The 21,551-nt window shown below is 44.5% G+C and overlaps 1 protein-coding gene across 1 annotated transcript in view; it reads left to right on the forward strand.

The window, feature by feature from the left end:
• The first annotated feature begins 466 nt into the window (after nt 1-466).
• The window catches only part of CLVS2 (clavesin 2), a 172,097-nt gene continuing 151,012 nt past the window's right edge, over nt 467-21,551 (forward strand). Inside the window, exon 1 of the mRNA XM_063917261.1 lies at nt 467-1,898. Within this exon, the coding sequence (XP_063773331.1) occupies nt 1,510-1,898 (389 nt within the window). The 5' untranslated portion in view covers nt 467-1,509. The remainder of the gene's footprint in view (nt 1,899-21,551) is intronic.

Here is a 21,551-nt window from a genome sequence, read left to right on the forward strand (position 1 = left end):
ATATACCGAATTTAAAAAAATTACAAGTGGTAAATGAGACAAAAATTTGAAAAAGTGTTATCTCTATCAACTGTTTCTATATTGTTTTTAAGGTAGACAAGTTCTGTATTATGAAACTGTATCAATATGGAAAAAGTAATTTCCATGTAGTATATATTTAAAAACAAAACTTCAAAGAAAGTGTCAGCTATAAAGTACAAATCTATCAAAGGGCAGCAGGCATGTCTTGCTATCTATACATGCTGCTAGCCTTCTGGTGGGCTTGGACCAGGTTAGGGAGGGACTGTGCCTTGATGCCACAAAGGAGAGGACAGCAGGTGCAGAATTAAATAAGGATCAGTAACAAAGAATGTGAGTGGCATGTTGGGGGGAGATAAGAGGGAGGATGCTGCATACTGCTGAGCAGTACGAGGAAGCAGGCAGCTGGAGTCACTGCTAGAGCTATGAGCAGCAGAGGTACTAGCTGCATAGTATTGGATCAGCCAAGGCTGACGTCACCCACCCTCCAGCAGCAGCAGGACCAGAAGTGATTGAATGCACAAAACAGACGGGCAGCCTCTCATCTCATTGCCATCCTAACCACAGCAACTGCAAGGCAAGAACACAAGCTACACAGACAGACTGTACACTTTAGGGCTTTCTGATTTCTCGCTGGATTCTTAGAAACAGACATCAAATCATCTGTTGGTGCATGAGAAGAATAAGGAAGGAGAAAAATTGCTCGACCATCCCTTTTACCTTATTGCCTGGGAAGATACTGTTATCATCATTACAGAATCAGCTGCAGTAGCCACATGTATGGGGGACTCCAGCCTCCTCCCAGATATTTATTTTGTCCAGTGATTTTGTGTGTGTCTGCTGTGGGATAAGCATTTTGTGTAACAGGAACAGCTACTGCAGGTTGCTGCATTATTCAAGGTTTGTGAGTGAAGATGAGAAGTATGCAGCTATTTATTTCTATTGCAGCAATCCTGTAACCACTAAGGAGAACAGCACTAAACCTGGCACAGGATTTATGTGAGCATTAAATAACCATAGCTGATAAAAATCACCGAGTGGCGTTATTGGGGCTTATAATAACACATCAGCACGGAAATAACAGACCAAAACAGGTCTAGTTTCATTTATATCCAGAAACAAGGATTTAAAAAAGAAAATAATGGACCATTGGCTTTGTGCTATAAATGAGCTGGAATATATGCTGTAAAATCATGGGCAAGATGCTTGGAATACTCAATGCTCCTGATTACTAGTACTGCCTCCTGCTGCCTGGGGGCGCTCTCTTTATCTCTTCAATTCTCATCCCTAATCCCGGAAGATACGGAAGCACGAAGGGTTTAAAATTTGTTCTAAGATACAGTGTATCAGTGTTTTTACTCAAGTGAGGGAATCTTAAGTTTTCTTTCTATTTCAAGTATTGGTACATACCAGTGTCCTACATTTTGACTGGGCACAATTTGCAATCAGGGCCTCTCAGGAATATAAGGATTTTTTTCTTGCCCAGTCAACATGACTCACTTGCAGGCTGGCCTGTCTCCTGAGACACTAGAGAAAGCTCGCTTGGAGCTGAATGAGAACCCAGACACTTTGCACCAGGATATCCAGGAGGTAAGGGACATGGTTATCACACGGCCAGATATTGGTTTCCTCAGGACAGATGATGCTTTCATTTTGAGGTTTTTGAGGGCGAGGAAATTTAACCACTTTGAGGCTTTCCGTCTGTTGGCTCAATACTTTGAGTACCGCCAACAGAACCTGGATATGTTCAAGAACTTCAAGGCCACTGATCCAAGTATAAAGCAAGGGCTCAAGGATGGATTCCCTGGAGTACTCTCTAATCTTGACCACTTTGGCAGGAAGATTTTGGTGTTGTTTGCTGCCAACTGGGACCAGAGCAGGTAAATGTGGAGTTATGGTTAGACAGATATGATGGTCATAATGTAACATATCTTCAAATTCAAGTTAGCTTTCTATCTTGCCATAGTTGTTTCCCCATACCAATCAATAAATGCTATGGCAATGTTTTAGTTTATATAACTTTTGACTGAAGGTATCTTTTCAAGTGAATGTGAGTAATTCTATTATTTGACTAGTTTAACCTATTTTTTTTTTTTTTTGGGGGGGGGGGGGGGGCGGGATGTAACAAACCTTGAATAGAGATAAAGTTGAGAGAGATAAAGTACCATCTGACTCCTGTCATTTTACAGTCTGTGGGCCAGATGTACTAAACCTTGAAAAGTTATAAAGTGGAGAGTGATAAAGTACCAGCCAATCAGCTGCTAACTGCTATGTTACAGGCTGCATTTGAAAAATGAACGTTAGGAGCTGGTTGGTTGATAGTTTATCACTCTCCACTTTATCACTTTTCAAGGCTTAGTACATCTGGCCCCTTTGCTTGAAATTTGAGTTAGAACAGGCCTTGCCAACCTCAGTCCTCAAGGCACACTGACAGTGCAGGTTTTAGTGATATCGAGGCTTCAGCACAGATGGTTAAATTAAAATAACTGAGGTACTAATTCAGGCATGGATATCACTAAGCATGGATATCACTAAAACCTGGAATTGTTGGTGTGCCTTGAGAACCGAGGTTGGGAATGCCTGCGTTAGAAGCTCATTAGTTGCTATTTTATCTTTCTTAACATTATATTTTTCCAATGTGTGATACATCTCCAGCTTAGTAACAAACAGATATGTTACTGTACATTATAAGAAGTAGCTTTTATCACTATATTATCAACATATAACATTGGAAAACAAGCTTAAATCCAAGACATTGTTAAAAGCAGCATTGAGATGCACAGTGTATTGTTTCAATAGGGCCACATCTCTTTCCTTGAAATTGATTAGAAGGTCTCATTTAAATGCAGATCTTTGTTCTCAGAGTTGCGTAACATCTACCAGATATTGGCCCTCATTCCGAGTTGATCGGTCGCAAGGCGATTTTAGCAGAGTTACACACGCTAAGCCGCCGCCTACTGGGAGTGAATCTTAGCTTCATAAAATTGCGACCGATGTATTCGCAATAATGCGATTACTAACTACTTAGCAGTTTCAGAGTAGCTCCAGACTTACTCTGCCTGTGCGATCATTTCAGTGCTTGTCGTTCCTGGTTGACGTCACAAACACACCCAGCGTTCGCCCAGGCACTCCCACCGTTTCCCCGGCCACTCCTGCGTTTTTTCCGGAAACGGTAGCGTTTTCAGCCACACGCCCCTGAAACGCCGTGTTTCCGCCCAGTAACACCCATTTCCTGTCAATCACATTACGTTCGCCGGAGCGAAGAAAAAGCCGTGAGTAAAAATACTTTCTTCATAGTAAAGTTACTTGGCGCAGTCGCAGTGCGAACATTGCGCATGCGTACTAAGCGGATTTTCACTGCGATGCGATGAAAAATACCGAGCGAACAACTCGGAATGAGGGCCATTGATTTGTGCTCCATTTATATTAGGACCAATTTCTATGCAGATCTAGATGCTTCTGCACTGGGCTTCCATTTGTTATTGTGTATGTCTATGCAAACAGTGGAAGTAATAGTGGTGTGTTAACACAAATGTTTGTACAAGGGTGGTCATTCCGAGTTGATCGCTAGCTGCATTCATTCGCTGTGCAGCGATGAGGCAAAAAAATGACACTTCTGCGCATGCGGCGCAATGCGCACGCGCGACGTACTATTACAACGAACAATGTTGTTTCACACAGGGTCTAGCGAAGCCGTAGAGTGATTGACATGAAGTGGGTGTTTCTGGGTGTCAACTGACCGTTTTCAGGGAGTGTTTGGAAAAACGCAGGCGTGGCTGGGCGAACGCAGGCGTGGCTGGGCGAACGCAGGGCGTGTTTGTGACGTCAAAACAGGAACTGAACAGTCTGAAGTGATTGCAAGCTCTGAGTAGGTTTTGAGCTACTCTGAAACTGCACAAAAAAAAAATTGTAGCCGCTCTGCGATCCTTTTGGTCGCACTTCTGCTAAGCTAAAATACACTCCCAGTGGGCGGCAGCATAGCATTTGCACGGCTGCTAAAAACTGCTAGCGAGCGATCAACTCGGAATGACCCCCAATGTCCGTTCTATTTCTCTGTGTACAACAAACAAACAGAGAATACAGCCCTTGTGCATAGGAGAACATTCATTGACTCAATATCAAGACTCGATTATCTGCTCCAAATTTTGTGGAAGAAAAACTCCCGTTGGGTCATTTACCACCTCATCTGTAATACACAGTGCAAAATGATTTTATTTGCCAGCAGTTGTTGCTTTAGTATAAGCCAAAAATGATGAGATTGAGTGACTGCAGATTGTAGTCATCACGTTATACTGCTTTATTGAAAGTACAGTGACAGTAAATGTTACATTTTTAGACAGAAACAAAAATACTGAATAAGGAATGCTCATGAATATGCAGTAGCTACCACCTAATACTTTAACGTAGACAGAATAGGGTAAGCCAAGAAAGATTATCATTTTAAACAGCAGGATGCAAGATTACAAGAGAAATTCAACAATGGTATACAACATTCTATATGGATTAAGAACTATGTATAGAATTGTAATAAGATAACTATTAACCGCATGTGTACATGTATCTGCATATATCTGGGGCAGGGATGGATGACAGGCATTTATGTGAATATTTAATTCAAATCTGTCCCTGGCCTAGAAGAGCTTATAGTCTACATTCTGTATCACATGCACCTATCATATGTATAGTAAACTTCATCATAAGCCAATTACCCTAACAATGGGACTGATTGGGATGTGGACGCCATGGCCAATATTTATGCAAGTGGAGCAAATGTTATCCATTGCGGATGAACCAAAGCTGCAATGTGCACACACAACGATGTCACTCACACAGAGGAATCACCAATAAGGTGAGAGACAGGTAGCCAGTGTTTGGGGGAGGTAACAGGGAGTGCAGACGAGTTGGGGGAATTTCTATTGAAACACTGCTTGATGGGCATACTTATATTAGCACATGTGATCTCTCTCACAGCATGATGGCTCTCTGCATGTCAGGTAGGCAGCAGAGTTTGAGACAGGTCACACTAACTCAGGCTGCGTGGCTGCCCAATCCGCATCAATGTACCAATGTTTGCACTGTTGTACTTTATCGGACAGATATGAGAAGGCACCAGTGGGCCTATGTTTGGGTAAGCTTTGCATCTTTTAGCAGTTGTGATCTGTGAGAAATTGCAGCTGTGATGGCAGTTGTGTCTGCATCTGAATTACACATAATACATACCTCCCAACATTGGGAATTTCGAAACAGGGACTCCTGTAGCGCAGTAAAAGCGTGGCCTATAGAAAGTGGGTGTGGCTTTGTGGGCATGCCACAAACACGAATCACACCTCCCAATTTTTTAACTGTGGGGGCATGGCCAGATTATATATATATAAAAAAAAAACAACAGAAAATTGTCGGTCATAAGTACATTTTCATCTCCAGCACTGTGGAAGCTCCAAGTTTACACGGAAGAGATATTTCCCTAACAATTGCCTTTCACTTAGCCTCTACAGATGTGTACCTTTCAATTGTTGCTGCATTCTGCAGCATATAGTTGCGGCCCGGCTCTTTAATTGCTTCTAATGCATAGCGGGAGCGTACTGCTATGCCGGGAATCGTCTGTTGCATTGAGTATGCAATGCAGCAAGGCTACAAAAGGACACGTGTACCTGTGAATTATTAAAAAAAGGCTAGTGTTTATGATTTAAAGACCACCTTATTAAAATAGCATTGGTCATATTGTGAATCTGAAAGAAAGCTGTGAAAATAAAGACCAAGAGCATTCTAAGAAAGGTATAGATAATGCTATAGAAATGTACAAGAATTAAAATAAAAAGTGCTGAGATACAGTATCCCAATGAGCACTGTTAAAAAGTGGAGCTGCATAATACCACCTGGGCACTGACAGACAATGTCTTTTCTCAAAACTTACTATTACAGTAGATTTAGAAGGACACGTGTGAGGAGAGCCACAGAGATGCCAACTTTCACTTTGAAGGAGCCACATAGTACAGCGGCTGAGACTGGAAGTGAAAGTGCAGAAATTGCAATCCATTTTAGCATTCCTAATATATATAGAATATTTCACATTTTATCATATCTTTTCATGTACATCACAATGAATGAAAATGTAGCAAAGACGGTATTGAACTCTTGCAGATGTACTATATATTCAGTGGACTATGAGGCATTCATGAAATATTTATATTTATCTATTTTTTCTGGCATATAAAATTTAAATGTAACACATCATTTAGAATCCAGTATATTTCAGTTTTACCTCCCAGTAAAGCTTATAACCTAGTTATATACAACATGTAATGTGGAAATATGTATCTGTAGACAACTTGTACAATATAAACCAATTTTACAAACTCATTGATCAAAACATTTCAACAGACTTTCCATTTAAGAAGATGCATCTAGAGCAGTGTTTTAGAACAATGTATTGGGGTACATGAACTTAAATTTAAATCTTCCTGATATTCTAGCAAGAGGGGAATTTAGTAACTTCAAAGACAGATCTTCTTATACTTTAACTAATGTTATTGTTGAGGTTTGGACCAACAACATGTCAAAACTGCTGTTTCTATTCTACAGTAATATCTATAGACACACTGCTGTCCATATGCCATTTGTATGATGATCTAGATAAAACCGTCTCTATGGAATCTCATTTGTTTTCTGAGAGACAGGGTCATCATACTGTACAGTAGAGAAATACTGTACCATCAGTTGCTGGAGTCCGATTGTAAACGGAATGACACAACCCTCTGTAGCCAAATTAGACTGTCTTTCAGAACAAGTAAAATTTACTATTGTTCAGTATACTTCATTAGGGTCTGTAATGTATTTGCTCATAAAGATTGAGAGATGGTTTAACAAAAGAAGACAAGGAAAGTATTTTGTCCCACAATCCACTTGTCATTCTTCACAGATAAAGGGCTATATTCACTAAACATCAATTTTGGTTGATTTTGTTAGTTTTTTTGTTGACTTTTCCATTTATTTTGCCAATCAGAGATTTATTAAAGGCAACACAGAAAAATCAACCCAAAAACTAATTCCAGATCAAAATCGAACATCTGAAAAACATCAATGTTTTCTCTTATACGGTCAGTTTGAAAATCAATAAAAATTCATCAGAGAAACAGAGCAAACAATATACTAATATTTGAAAGTGATTTTTCACTTCTAAACACATTCTATTTTCTGAAAACCGAACACCGTCAAACTTTGGGGTTCCGAGTCGAACCAAGTCCCGGCTTGGGTCACACCACCAAATTCAGATGCCAGATCTAAAATCTGAATCTTATGTGTTTTGGATTGCATGCAAATCCCCCCTTGTGATTGCATGTACCATTTCATATTGGAAATGACTGCTAAAAATAAATGTTATTGATGTTAATAATACTGGGTGTGATTCATACCTGATCGCAGCTGTGCGTTTTCGCAAAAAACATCAGGCATTGCCGGTCAGCGACAGGCTGGTGCAAAAATTCGAATTGCACAAATATTCGCATACTGATTGACAGGAAGAGGCCGTTTGTGGGTGGTAACTGATCGTTTTCTGGGTGTGTCAGGAAAACGCAGGCTAGCCCAAGCATTTTCAGGGAGGAAGTGTTACCTCAGCTCCGGATCCGATCAGACTGTTCTCATCGCACTGTAGAAGTAAGTCCTGGACTGCGCATAGACTGCACACACTGGTAAAAAGCATTCACTGGTGAGTGAGGCTTGAACGGATTTTCAGCTGTCCGCTGACCGAGGGATTTTTAAGCAGCTCGGCGTACACATGCAATCGCACACTTGCACGGTGAATATACACTCCCCTTGGGCGGTGACTATCTGATCACAGGACAATTTTAGCAGGCCAGCGATCAGTGCCTATTCACAGCGCCTATTCACTGCTGCTCTGCTAAGCAGAGCAGTGAATGACAGAGCCTCCCAACTGCTCTCAACCGCGGGACACTGCAGCCCGTGGGTGGGACAGCGGGACAGTCCTCCAAAAAATTGACTGTCCTGTGAAAATCGGGACAGTTGGGAGGTATGCTGTCTAGGGACAGATTCGGCTGCAGTCCATAGAAGCTTGGGGTTTGCACATGCGCAGTACTGTTGCTGCTACAGCGCATGTGCCATTTCCGGTGTCCATCAACTACATTGTACAGACTGCACTGGGGACAAGGGAACAGGGATCCGGCGGCAGGAAGAATGGACCCGGCAGCACGGCCAGCATCAGCCCCCCTCCTCCACTGAGGTAGGAGCTGCCACTGTGCGAGACCATGGCTATCTGAGTAACCCTGAAGTTACTCAGATTGATCCTAGCAGCTCCATAGCTAAGGCCAGGAAGTCTGCATTAGAATGCCCAATACACAATACACCCAGCTCTGCCCACGCCCCCCCCCCCCCCTTCAATCAGTCTAGGGCACTTTGTGAAATGACGCAGGACCATTTTGAACATGTGCAGAAGGGGTCCTATGGATGCATGATTCTCCACCATCAGAATGCAGCTCTATTTTTTAAAAGGTGCGCCAACAGGTATCGACCATATATGTGTCGACCCTTGCCATGTCGACCATTTGAACTTGACAACCTTTTGTATCTTTCAACCTTTTCCAGTGTCAACCTTTTGTCCATGTCAACCTTTTGTCAATCTCTTCCTAAGTCATGTCAACCATATGGGGTCAACCAATGCCATTATCATACAACAGAGCTTCAACCAGACTCATATTCCCTGTGTCACCTCCTGCCCACTGTGTTCCCTTCAGCCTTGTGCTCTATTTGTCCCCCAGCCTCATGCTCCCTAGGTTTCTCCATCCTCCTGCTCCTGTGTTATTTCCAGCCTTGTGCCTTCTGTGTCATCTCCTGCCCTGTGTCTTTCCATCCACAGGCCCCTTGTGTCACTCTAGCTTTGTGCACCTTGTATCACTTCCTGCTCCCTTTATATTTCCAGTCACAAGCCCCCTGTGTCGCTCCAGCCTCCTGCTCTCTGTGTCCCCTCCAGCCTCCTACCCTGTGTAACTCCTGCCTGCTGCCCTGTTACTGCCTGCCTCATGTCTTTCCACCAACATTCTCCCTGTGTTCCCTCCAGCCTCCTACCCTGTGTAACTCCTGCCTGCGGCCCTGTTACTGCCTGCCTCATGTCTTTCCACCAACGTTCTCCCTGTGTCCCCTCCAGCCTCCTACAACTTGTCACACCAGCCTCATACTCCCTTTTGCCACCTCCTACCCCCTGTGTCTTTCCAGCCACATCCTCCCTTGGTGTATCTTCAGTAGCCTCACCCTCTCCATGTATCTCTCCAGCTGCCTCATTCCAGCTTTATCTCTAAAGCTGCTTCATCCCCCCATTAATCTACAGCAGCCTCTTCCCCATTGCGGCTCTCCAGCAGACTCATTTCACCTCTCATTCCCCTTGCATTTCTACATCAGGCTTCATTCCACACCCCATGTCTTACTGGCTCCAGTTCTCCCAGTGTCATTACAGCAACCCATGCCATTCCAGTCCCTTCCCATGTGACAATCCAGCTCCTCCTTGTCAATCCAGTTCCCCCTTGTGTCACTGCAGCTACAGCCCCTTTCCCCATGTCACTGAAGTCCCCCCACACCACTCCTGTTCTTTCCCATGTATATTTCCAGCTCCTCCATGTTAATCCCGTTCCCTCGTCACCTCAGCCCCCCATGGGATACTCCAGCTCTCCCATGTTTTACTGCAGATACCCCATGTGTAACTTCAGTTTCTACCTGTCATTTCAGCTCCCGTGTGTCACACCAGCTACCCCCTGTGTAATTCCAGTTTCCCCCTCTTTCACTCCAGACCTCCTGTGTCACTCCAGCAACCCTTTGTTTTGCTACAGCTCCCCCTGTGTCACAAGTTTTCCTCCTCCCTATCACTCAAGCCCCTCTGTATCATTCCAGTGACCCCATGAAACTTTAGTTCCTCCATGTGTCACTCCAGCAACCCATGCCACTCCGCCCCACCATGTATCACTCCAGCTCCTCTCCTTTGTCACTAAAGCCCACCTGTGTCACTAGGTCTTCAGCCTGCCACAAACTTGGGGTTCCACCTGCATTTCTCCTCTTCAATTTGCGGCTTTTCTGCTCTGTAGGCCTCCAGCAGTACAACATCATGATGTCACGCATGCTGTGCTGCCAAGTGAGGAGAAGGGACTCTGCCTTTTCTTTATGCCTGCATCCTGCTGATTTCTGCAGCATCACAGGCACTGAACCCTCCTTGTTGCTGGACCTGGGAGAAAGAATGATGCAGAGACTGAGGGGCAGATGTATTAACCTGGAGAATGCATAAGGAAGTGATAAACCAGTGATATGTGCAAGATGATAAAGGCACCAGCCAATCAGATCCTAACTATTAATTTACATATTGGAGCTGATTGGCTGGTGACTTTATCACTTTGCACATATCACTGGTTTATCACTTCCTTATGCCTTCTCCAGGTTAATACATCTGCCCCTGAGGGACTAAACTGACTGTGGTGGTGCCCTTCCAAGCTACTGAGCCTACGACGATGGCCTTGTCATCCCACCCCTTGAGCTGTTCCTGACTGTAGTGGTGCATTTTGTGCATTCATGTTGCAAAAAGTCAGGAAACTTCTACCTTTAGATGGAAATAAGTAAATTGACCCAGCAGATGGAATTCCTATAAAGTCATCAGGTGTTCCGGTATCTGTTTGTTCTTTCAATAGCCATCTGCTTTCTGTAAATAAATACTATGCAATAAAGCACCACGATTGTCAGCCTCACCAAAGGGTTTTATTATATTTGTTTCTGCTAATTGACTCACCCATTTATTAGTGATGAGCGGGTTCGGTTCCTCGGAATCCGAACCCCCCCGAACTTCACCCATTTTACACGGTTCCAAGGCAGACTCGGATCTTCCCGCCTTGCTCGGTTAACCCGAGCGCGCCCGAACGTCATCATCCCGCTGTCGGATTTTCGCGAGATTCGTATTCTATATGAGGAACAGTGCGTCGCCGCCATTTTCACTCGTGCATTGGAGATGATAGGGAGAGGACGTGTGCAGAGTTCTCTCAGTTGTGTTCAGTGTGCTGCAAATATCTGTGCTCAGTGTGCTGCAAATATCTGTGCTCAGTGTGCTTGCAAATATCTGTGCTCAGTGTGCTGAAAATATCTACGTTCTCTGCCTGAAAGACGCTCCATATCTGTGCTGCATTGTAGTATATAGTAGGAGGACAGTGCAGAATTTTGCTGACCAGTGACCACCAGTATTATATCAGTACGGTACAGTAGTCCACTGCTCTACCTACCTCTGTGTCGTCAAGTATACTATCCATCCATACCTGTGCTGCATTTAAGTTTTGCGCAGTATGTATATAGTAGGAGGACAGTGCATAATTTTGCTGACCACCAGTATATAATATATATCAGTACGGTACAGTAGTCCACTGCTCTACCTACCTCTGTGTCGTCAAGTATACTATCCATCCATACCTGTGGTGCATTTAAGTTTTGCGCAGTATGTATATAGTAGGAGGACAGTGCATAATTTTGCTGACCACCAGTATATAATATATATCAGTACGGTACAGTAGTCCACTGCTCTACCTACCTCTGTGTCGTCAAATATACTATCCATCCATACCTGTGGTGCATTTAAGTTTTGCACAGTATATATATAGTAGGAGGACAGTGCATAATTTTGCTGACCACCAGTATATAATATATAGCAGTACGGTACAGTAGTCCACTGCTCTACCTACCTCTGTGTCGTCAAGTATACTATCCATCCATACCTGTGGTGCATTTAAGTTTTGCGCAGTATATATATAGTAGGAGGACAGTGCATAATTTTGCTGACCACCAGTATATAATATATAGCAGTACGGTACAGTAGTTCACTGCTCTACCTACCTCTGTGTCGTCAAGTATACTATCCATCCATACCTGTGGTGCATTTAAGTTTTGCACAGTATATATATAGTAGGAGGACAGTGCATAATTTTGCTGACCACCAGTATATAATATATAGCAGTACGGTACAGTAGTCCACTGCTCTACCTACCTCTGTGTCATCAAGTATACTATCCATCCATACCTGTGGTGCATTTAAGTTTTGCGCAGTATATATATAGTAGGAGGACAGTGCATAATTTTGCTGACCACCAGTATATAATATATAGCAGTACGGTACAGTAGTCCACTCCTCTACCTACCTCTGTGTCGTCAAGTATACTATCCATCCATACCTGTGGTGCATTTAAGTTTTGCGCAGTTTATATATAGTAGGAGGACAGTGCATAATTTTGCTGACCACCAGTATATAACATATAGCAGTACGGTACAGTAGTCCACTGCTCTACCTACCTCTGTGTCGTCAAGTATACTATCCATCCATACCTGTGGTGCATTTAAGTTTTGCACAGTATATATATAGTAGGAGGACAGTGCATAATTTTGCTGACCACCAGTATATAATATATAGCAGTACGGTACAGTAGTCCACTGCTCTACCTACCTCTGTGTCGTCAAGTATACTATCCATCCATACCTGTGGTGCATTTAAGTTTTGCGCAGTATATATATAGTAGGAGGAAAGTGCATAATTTTGCTGACCACCAGTATATAATATATAGCAGTACGGTACAGTAGTCCAATGCTCTACCTACCTCTGTGTCGTCAAGTATACTATCCATCCATACCTGTGGTGCATTTAAGTTGTGGCAGTGTATATAGTAGGAGGACAGTGCAGAATTTTGCTGACCACCAGTATATAATATATAGCAGTACGGTACAGTAGGCCACTGCTCTACCTCTGTGTTGTCAAGTATACTACAAAAGTTCAGTAAAATGACCCAAAAATCAAAATTAAAAGCGTCTGATGAGAAGCGTAAACTTGCCAATATGCCATTTACGACACGGAGTGGCAAGGAACGGCTGAGGCCCTGGCCTATGTTCATGGCTAGTGGTTCAGATTCACATGAGAATGGAAGCACTCATCCTCTCGCTAGAAAACTGCAGTGCCACTCCTAGATAGGCCAGGTGTTTGTGTCGGCCACTTGTGTCGCTTAGCTTAGTCACACAGCTACCTCATTGCACCTCTTTTTTTCTTTGCATCATGTGCTGTTTGGGGACTATTTTTTAAATCTGCCATCCTGTCTGACACTGCAGTGCCACTCCTAGATGGGCCAGGTGTTTGTGTCAGCCACTTGGGTCGCTTAGCTTTGCCGTCCAGCGACCTTGGTGCACCTCTTTTTTTCTTTGCATCATGTGTTGTTTGGGGGCTATTTTTTAAATCTGACATCCTGTCTGACACTGTAGTGCCACTCCTAGATGGGCCAGGTGTTTGTGTCGGCCACTTGGGTCGCTTAGCTTAGTCATCCAGCGACCTCGGTGCAAATTTTAGGACTAAAAATAATATTGTGAGGTGTGAGGTGTTCAGAATAGACTGGAAATGAGTGGAAATTATGGTTATTGAGGTTAATAATACTATGGAATCAAAATGACCCCCAAATTCTATGATTTAAGCTGTTTTTGAGGGTTTTTGTAAAAAAACACCAGAATCCAAAACACACCCGAATCCGACTAAAAATTTTCAGGGAGGTTTTGCCAAAACACGTCCAAATCCAAAACACTGCCGCAGAACCGAATCCAAAACCAAAACACAAAACCCGAAAAATTTCCGGTGCACATCACTGCCAATCCTCTGAATTCTGAGAATCCTCTGATTCTGAGCCATGTGCAGTAAAGATTGTTTGGATACATTTCAACACAGCCTGCAAAGTTGTCCATTAGCTTGATCAACATAATGTACAGTATTTCCAGAGCAGTATTGGGAATATTTGGATCTCTTCTGTTAACAAGATTGTGGTAGTTTGCCACCACATCCACCATGATTTTGCTTGCACCTTAAATCAAAAATACAATTACCCTTTTGAAGAACAAGTGTTTCAATATGACAATATTAGTAGTTGTAGTAGTAGGAGGGACTGGGTAGGGATAGAAATTACATCATCAGGGGTTAGCACAGGTATAATGGACACATTGGGTATATTTTGTTGAACTTCATCATGTCCATCATTCATAATGACATGAGAATATTGTCATGGTCAAGATAAAACATATCAACATGCTTGGCATGTCGACATTGACCAGGTTGACATTCATTGGGAACAGGCAAGTGCTGCAAGAGCCAGTTCACATAAATATGGCAGCTGCAGGTCAGCAATTGTGCTCATATGCGCCTGTTACGAGGTGTATCTTTTGCATCTGCTATAGGGTAGCTGCAGGTGCACATATATGATAATGATAGCTGCAGGTGCACACTGATAATGATGATAATAGTTGCAGGTGCACATTGATGATAATGATAGCTGCAGGTGCACACTGATAATGATGATAATAGTTGCAGGTGCACATTGATGATGATGATAGCTGCAGGTGCACACTGATAATGATGATGATAGTTGCAGGTGCACACCGATGATGATGATGATGATGATGATAGCTGCCGGTGCACACTGATAATGGTGATGATAGCTGCATGGGCACACTGATGATGATGATGATGATGATGATGATAACTGCAGGTGCACACTGATGATGATCATAGCTGCAGGTGCACTCTGATGAGGATGATGATGATGGTGATGATAGCTGTACGTGCACACTGATGATGATGACTTCCAAAAATGTAGGTGCCTTCTAGACATTCTGTGAGAGTACTGTAGGTATGTATAGCCTTGTGTTCCCTGTTCTATGCAAACACACAATACTGTATAATTAATTCACTATCATCTTCGCAGCTCTATTCATCATAGATTATGAATTCTGAGAAATGCAAATTTAGATAAGTAGTGTGAACCTGCATTCCACAGACTAGAGAAGCAAACGATTAGATCAACAGAATTTTACACCTTTTTAAACAGCCTGTTCCTTTGTCAAACTCAGTTTGCACACAATATTGTCCAAAAAGATCCTTTTTTTTGAGAAACACATACTGCAGGAGGAAGCTAGTTAGTGGATGGAGAAGAGCAGATCAGCCAATCTGTTGCACTTAACTAAATTAAACACAAATAAACTTGATCAAATTTTTGATGCATTAAATCTACATGCTTAATTGACTGATCTTGCTGGATCCTGCAACTCGCAGACTATAAATGGGCCAACATCTTTTTTTCACTTGTGTTCACTGATAATTAATGTAATTAAAAGATTGGAATTTAAATACATAAAAACTTATTATTAACAGTAACATAACCCTTTGATCCTGAATCACAGATGTTTGGAAAAGTAAATTTAAATGAAATTACTACCTTCAGACAACTGTCATTTGTGCATGAGGTCTTGCAACAATGACAAATCTATTTCTCATCAGTGAATCAGTGGCTGCAGTAACTACTGTAATACATAATCTCGTATTGCTGCAATTTACCACTTTGGAGCTCTTAATGTTGCTGTTGTATGGTTACAGTAATATGCACACATATGTGTCACAACTGAGGGCCTGAGCTGACGGGAGGCAGCCTCAGTTGTAGGGGCTGAGATGTACCGGAACCTGGGAGGTTGTATCAGACCCCTGGACATGTAAGTAACATGAATAATAACTGCCCGAAGGCGTGACCACAACAACTTGGATAAAAGTCAATGATGTTTATTATGACAACTCCGCAACACAGCAGCAGTAAAAGAAAACGTAAAAGTCAGCAAAGAATAAATACAGTTCCTGGGTACTACAGGATGGCAGGAGCCACAGGGCACTGGTAGTGTGAGATAGTTCTTATGATCTTCTAGATGGAAAGTCCTTACCAAGCCCGACTGTAGCAATGGAGATAACCCAGGATTGTGCCAGCTGGTGTTCCAGGAAAAGCTGGGTTGCTGAAGATAAAACAGCTGCTGTGGATACTGGCTGGAACCAGACTGTTGTTAGCACGGAGTGGATACTGGCTGGAACCAGTTAAATAATAAATGAACTTGGGAGCGATGAAATATGAACTGAAATGTAGAACTTGAGAGCGGAGAAATAATAATACCGGTGGAGAGTGGTAAAGTGTAGAAAGGACACCGGCCCTTTAAGGGAAGCTGTACTCTGCTGGAAGCTGAGCTGGAAGCAGGTAATGTTGTAGCTGGAAACAGATGAATCCACAATGGATTGGAGAGTCAGGCTACACCGCAGGTGGAATGCTGGTGCGGGTCTCTATGGTGGAAGTCTTGAGACAGGAGCTGGAACCTGGAAGACAATCACAGGAGAGAGACAAACAGGAACTAGGTTTGACAACCAAAGCACTGACGCCTTCCTTGCTCAAGCACAGTGTATTTATACCTGCAGCAAGGAAGGGATTGGCTAGGCAATTATGCAGATTATCAATACTGAGAACAGATTGGTGGAAATGATCAGCTGACAGAATCCAAGATGGCTGCGCCCATGCAGACACTTGGAGGGAAGTTTGGTTTGTAATCCATGTGGTAATGAAAACAGTAATGGCGGCGCCGGCCACCGGAGACAGGAGGCGCCAGGCTGACAGATGCACATCCAACCACGCGGACACAGCGGAGGCCGCGGCTGACGTAATCGCCACTCAGACACTCTGCATGCAGAAGTTCAGGGACGGCGGCGGAGGCCGCGGGAGACGCCATGCCAGGTGTAATATGGCGTTTACTGTGACAGCGTCCCAGAGTGACAGGAGAGGATACAGGAATGTACACATCAGGATAACAGATGGAATCCGGTCCTGGAGCGCTGAGCCAGCCTTAGGAGGCATCTGATGGGTAAGAAATGGCGTCCAGATACCCGGATCGTGACAGCACCCCCCCCCCCCCCCTTTAGGAGTGGCCCCAGGACACTTCTTTGGCTTTTGAGGAAACTTGGAATGGAATCTCCGGACCAAGGCAGGAGCATGGACATCAGAAGCATTGGTCCATGAACGTTCCTCAGGACCATAACCTTTCCAGTCAATAAGATATTGTAGTTGACCGTAACGGTGACGTGAGTCCAGGATCTTGGCCACTTCATACTCAACGCCTCGTTGAGTTTGGACTTTCGGAGTTGGAGGAAGTGAGGAATGAAACCGATTCAAGATCAGCGGTTTCAACAGGGAAACATGGAATGTCCTGGGTATTTTTAAGAAGGGAGGCAACTGGAGTCTGTAAGCAACAGGATTGATGACTTGTTCAATCTTGAAAGGACCGATATAGCGAGGTGCAAACTTCATACTGGGAACTCTTAACCTCAAATTCTTCGTGGATAACCATACCCGATCACCCACCTTGAGAGCAGGAACTGCTCGACGCTTCTTATCCGCAAACTTCTTGTACCTGAACGATGCCTTGAGCAGAGCTGATCATACGCTCTTCCAGATATTAGCAAACTGATGCAAGGTGATATCCACTGCGGGGACAGAAGTTGCTGGAAGCGGTTGGAACTCAGGGACTTTAGGGTGGAATCCAAAGTTAGTGAAGAATGGTGTTGAAGCAGATGAAGAATGATACTGGTTGTTATGACAGAACTCGGCCCAGGGAAGTAATTGAACCCAGTCATCTTGAGAGGAGGACACATAGATGCGGAGGAAGGCCTCCAAGTCCTGATTCACCCTCTCGGTTTGACCATTGGTCTGAGGATGGTAAGCCGTGGAAAACTTTAGCTTGACTTGGAGGACTTGACATAAAGTTCGCCAGAATTTGGCTGTGAATTGAACTCCTCGATCTGAGATAATTTCTTCAGGAAGACCGTGGAGTCGGAAGATCTCTTGTATGAATACTTGAGCCAACTTGGAAGCTGACGGAAGACCGGTGAGAGGAATGAAGTGTGCCATCTTGGTGAACCGGTCAACTACCACCCAGATGGTATTGAACTTGTTGCACATGGGTAAGTCTGTAATGAAATCCATCGACAAGTGGGTCCATGGTCGACGGGGAACGGATAGTGGAACCAGTTGCCCCGCAGGCGACTGGCGGGATACTTTATGTTGGGCACACTTTGGGCAAGATGCAATAAACTCCAAGACGTCCTTTTTCAGAGTTGGCCACCAATAGGACCTAGAGATAAACTCCAGGGTTTTTTGGATACCTGTATGTCCGGCAAAACGGGAAGCATGGGCCCAATGCATGAGCTTCTTCCTTAGCATCGGCTTCACAAAACTTTTCCCTGATGGGGGCGTAGAGTCCATCCCTACCGTGGAGAATGCCAACGGATTTATAATAGGATGCTTGTCTGAAGACTCTGACTCATTTTCTTGCTCCCATGAGCGGGAAAGGGCATCGGCCTTGCGATTCTGAGAGCCCGGACAGAACTGGAGTTTAAAGTCGAACCTGGAAAAGAAAAGTGCCCATCTGGCCTGACGAGGGTTGAGACATTGTGCGCCCTTCAGGTATAAAAGGTTCTTGTGGTCTGTAAGTATGGTGATTGAATGAGAAGCTCCCTCCAACAGATACCTCCACTCTTCTAGAGCGAGCTTGATGGCTAGCAACTCCTGGTCGCCAATGGCATAGTTGCGCTCAGCTGGGGAGAACTTCCGGGAGAAGAAACTGCAAGGGTGTAAATGGCCATCTTTAGCCCTCTGAGATAACACCGCTCCTACTCCAACGGAGGAGGCATCCACCTCTAAGATGAAAGGAGAGTCGATGTCAGGCTGTTTCAGAACAGGCGCAGAGATGAACCTTTGTTTTAAAAGATGAAATGCTTGCATGGCTTCTTCAGACCACTTGGACGGGTTAGCACCCTTCTTAGTGAAAGCAGTAATAGGCGCCACAATGGTGGAAAAGTCTCGTATAAACTTTCGGTAATAGTTGGCGAACCCTAAGAACCTCTGGACCCCTTTGAGGGTTAAGGGTACCGGCCAATTTTGGATTGCTTGTAGTTTCTCAGGATCCATCTCTAGTCCGGAACCGGACACAATGTACCCTAGAAACGGAATGGACTTGACTTCAAAGACGCATTTTTCTAATTTGCAATAGAGATGATTGACACGGAGACGGGACAGAACCTCTTTAACCCAAAAACGATGTTCCTCTAAATCGTTGGCAAAAATGAGGATATCGTCTAGATCAGTGATTTTCAACCGCTGTGCCGCGGCACACTGGTGTGCCGCCAGCGGTTGTCAAGTGTGCCGCCGCCGCCAGAGATCCCTGCTGCCAGTCCCCGTCTGCTGCCGTCTTCACTATACAATGACCGCGTAAGAGCTGCCTGCGCTGCCCGATAGTGATACTGATTTACAGCATCACTATCGGGTAGCACAGGCAGCTCTTCTGCGGTCACTGTACAGTGAAGACGGCAGCTCTCCTGCGGGCCCGCCCGTGACCCCTACGATGTGGCGTGACTCATAGGTCACGTACACATCACCATCCCGCCTAGGCAGCGACTAGTTTCCCTTCGTGGCCCGTGCTGCTGTGTTCTGCTCCTCAATGCTCCTGCCGCTAAGGGGGAAAACAAAAAAGGTTTGGGCCAGTGCTTTATGATGTGTGTGCAGTGCCATTACTATGTGTGTGGTGGCATTACTATTTGGGTCAGTGTGTGTGTGGTGGCATTACTGTGGGTGTCAGTGTGTTTGGTGGCATTACTATGGGGGTCAGTGTCTCTGGTGGCATTACTGTGGGTGTCAGTGTGTTTGGTGGCATTACTATGGGGGTCAGTGTATTTGGTGGCATTACTATGGGGGTCAGTATATTTGGTGGCATTACTATGGGGGTCAGTGTGTCTGGTGGCATTACTGTGGGGGTCGGTGTGTGTGGTGGTATTATTATGGGGGGCAATGTGTGCAATTACTATGGGGGACAGTGTGATGGCATTACTATGAGGGTCAATGTGTGGAATTACTGTGGCAGACAGTGTGTTCAAGTACTGTGCATTATTTTAATAACTGTTGGGGACAATGTGTGTGTGTTTTTAGCCTTGGGGACAAATATGTTTGTTTAATTTCCCTGTGTGTGTTTTATTTTTCCGTGGGGTAACGATGGTGTGCCTTGGCAATTTTTAAATCTTTTTGGTGTGCCGCGAACTGAAAAAGGTTGAAAATCACTGGTCTAGATAGACCACGACATGACGGTATAGAATGTCTCTGAAGATCTCATTGACAAAATGCTGGAAGACAGCTGGAGCATTGCTCAATCCGAAGGGCATGACGAGGTACTCATAATGTCCGTCACGGGTGTTAAAGGCGGTCTTCCACTCGTCACCCTCACGGATCCGGATGAGATTGTATGCACCTCGCAAGTCCAGCTTTGTAAAGATGGTAGCTCCGCTAACTCTGTCAAAGAGCTCAGTAATCAGGGGTAAAGGATAACGGTTCTTGATGGTAATGTCGTTCAAACCTCTGTAGTCGATGCACGGCCGCAGACCACCATCTTTCTTTTTTACAAAAAAGAAGCCTGCGCCGGCTGGAGAAGAAGAAGGTCGAATGAACCCCTTTGCTAGGTTCTCTTTAATATATTCCTCCATAGAATGCGTCTCAGGCAGAGACAACGGATAAGTTCGGCCTCGAGGTGGAACCTTCCCTGGAACGAGATCAATCGGACAGTCCCATTCTCTATGAGGAGGAAGGATATCAGCAGAAGCTTTACTGAACACATCCGTGAAATCTTGATATGGAGGAGGTGGAACATCAGACGACCTGGGGGAGGAAGAACAGACAGGCAATACTTTAAACAAACATGTCTCAGCACAGGAAGAACCCCATGGCAGGATTTGCGTAGTCGTCCAATCAATTGTAGGATTGTGAAGACGGAGCCATGGAAGGCCCAGGACCACAGGATGTGTGGCTCTTGGAATCACTAAAAAAGAAATAAGTTCGGAATGAAGAACTCCCACTCTCAGACGAACTGGTAGAGTCCTTAAAGAAATAACTGCATCAAAAATTTTGCTGCCATCCACGGCAGTTAAAGAAATGGACGAAGGAAGTCTCTCGGTGGGTAGGGACCACCGTTTAACATAGGCTTCGGTAATAAAGTTCCCAGCTGCTCCGGAATCAAGGAGGGCAATGACGTTCCGATAACGTTGAGCAACTTGAAGCGAGACTGGGAGATTACAATCTTGAGGAGATGGAGAGGAGATCATTACTCCTAGCCGGCCCTCTCCTTGGCGAGCTAGGATTTGGAGTTTCCCGGACGTTTGGGACAGGCGTTAATGGTGTGAGACGGAGCTGCACAATAGAGACAGAGAAACTCGGAGAGACGTCTTCGGCGCTCAGCAGGAGTTAAACGGGAATGGCCAAGTTGCATGGGCTCATCTTTAGATGGTGACAGTTGACGAGGAGGAGGAGCAGAAGATTTTGGAGCAGATGATCTTCCACGCTCAGTTGCTCTCTCTCTCTGAAACGTAAATCAACTTTCATGCAGAGTGAGATTAGCTCATCTAACTTAGAAGGTAAGTCTCTGGTAGCTAACTCATCTTTAATACGCTCAGATAAGCCATGCCAGAATGCAGCATACAGGGCCTCGTCGTTCCATGCCAGTTCGGATGCCAGGATCTGGAACTGTATCAGATATTGTCCTACAGTACGTGACCCCTGGCGTAAACGGAGAATCTCGGATGAAGCTGAGGTTACCCGGCCTGGCTCGTCGAAGATGCGCCTGAATGTTGACACGAAGGC

This window comes from Pseudophryne corroboree, chromosome 4, assembly GCF_028390025.1.
Source record: "Pseudophryne corroboree isolate aPseCor3 chromosome 4, aPseCor3.hap2, whole genome shotgun sequence".
Lineage (NCBI taxonomy): Eukaryota > Metazoa > Chordata > Amphibia > Anura > Myobatrachidae > Pseudophryne > Pseudophryne corroboree.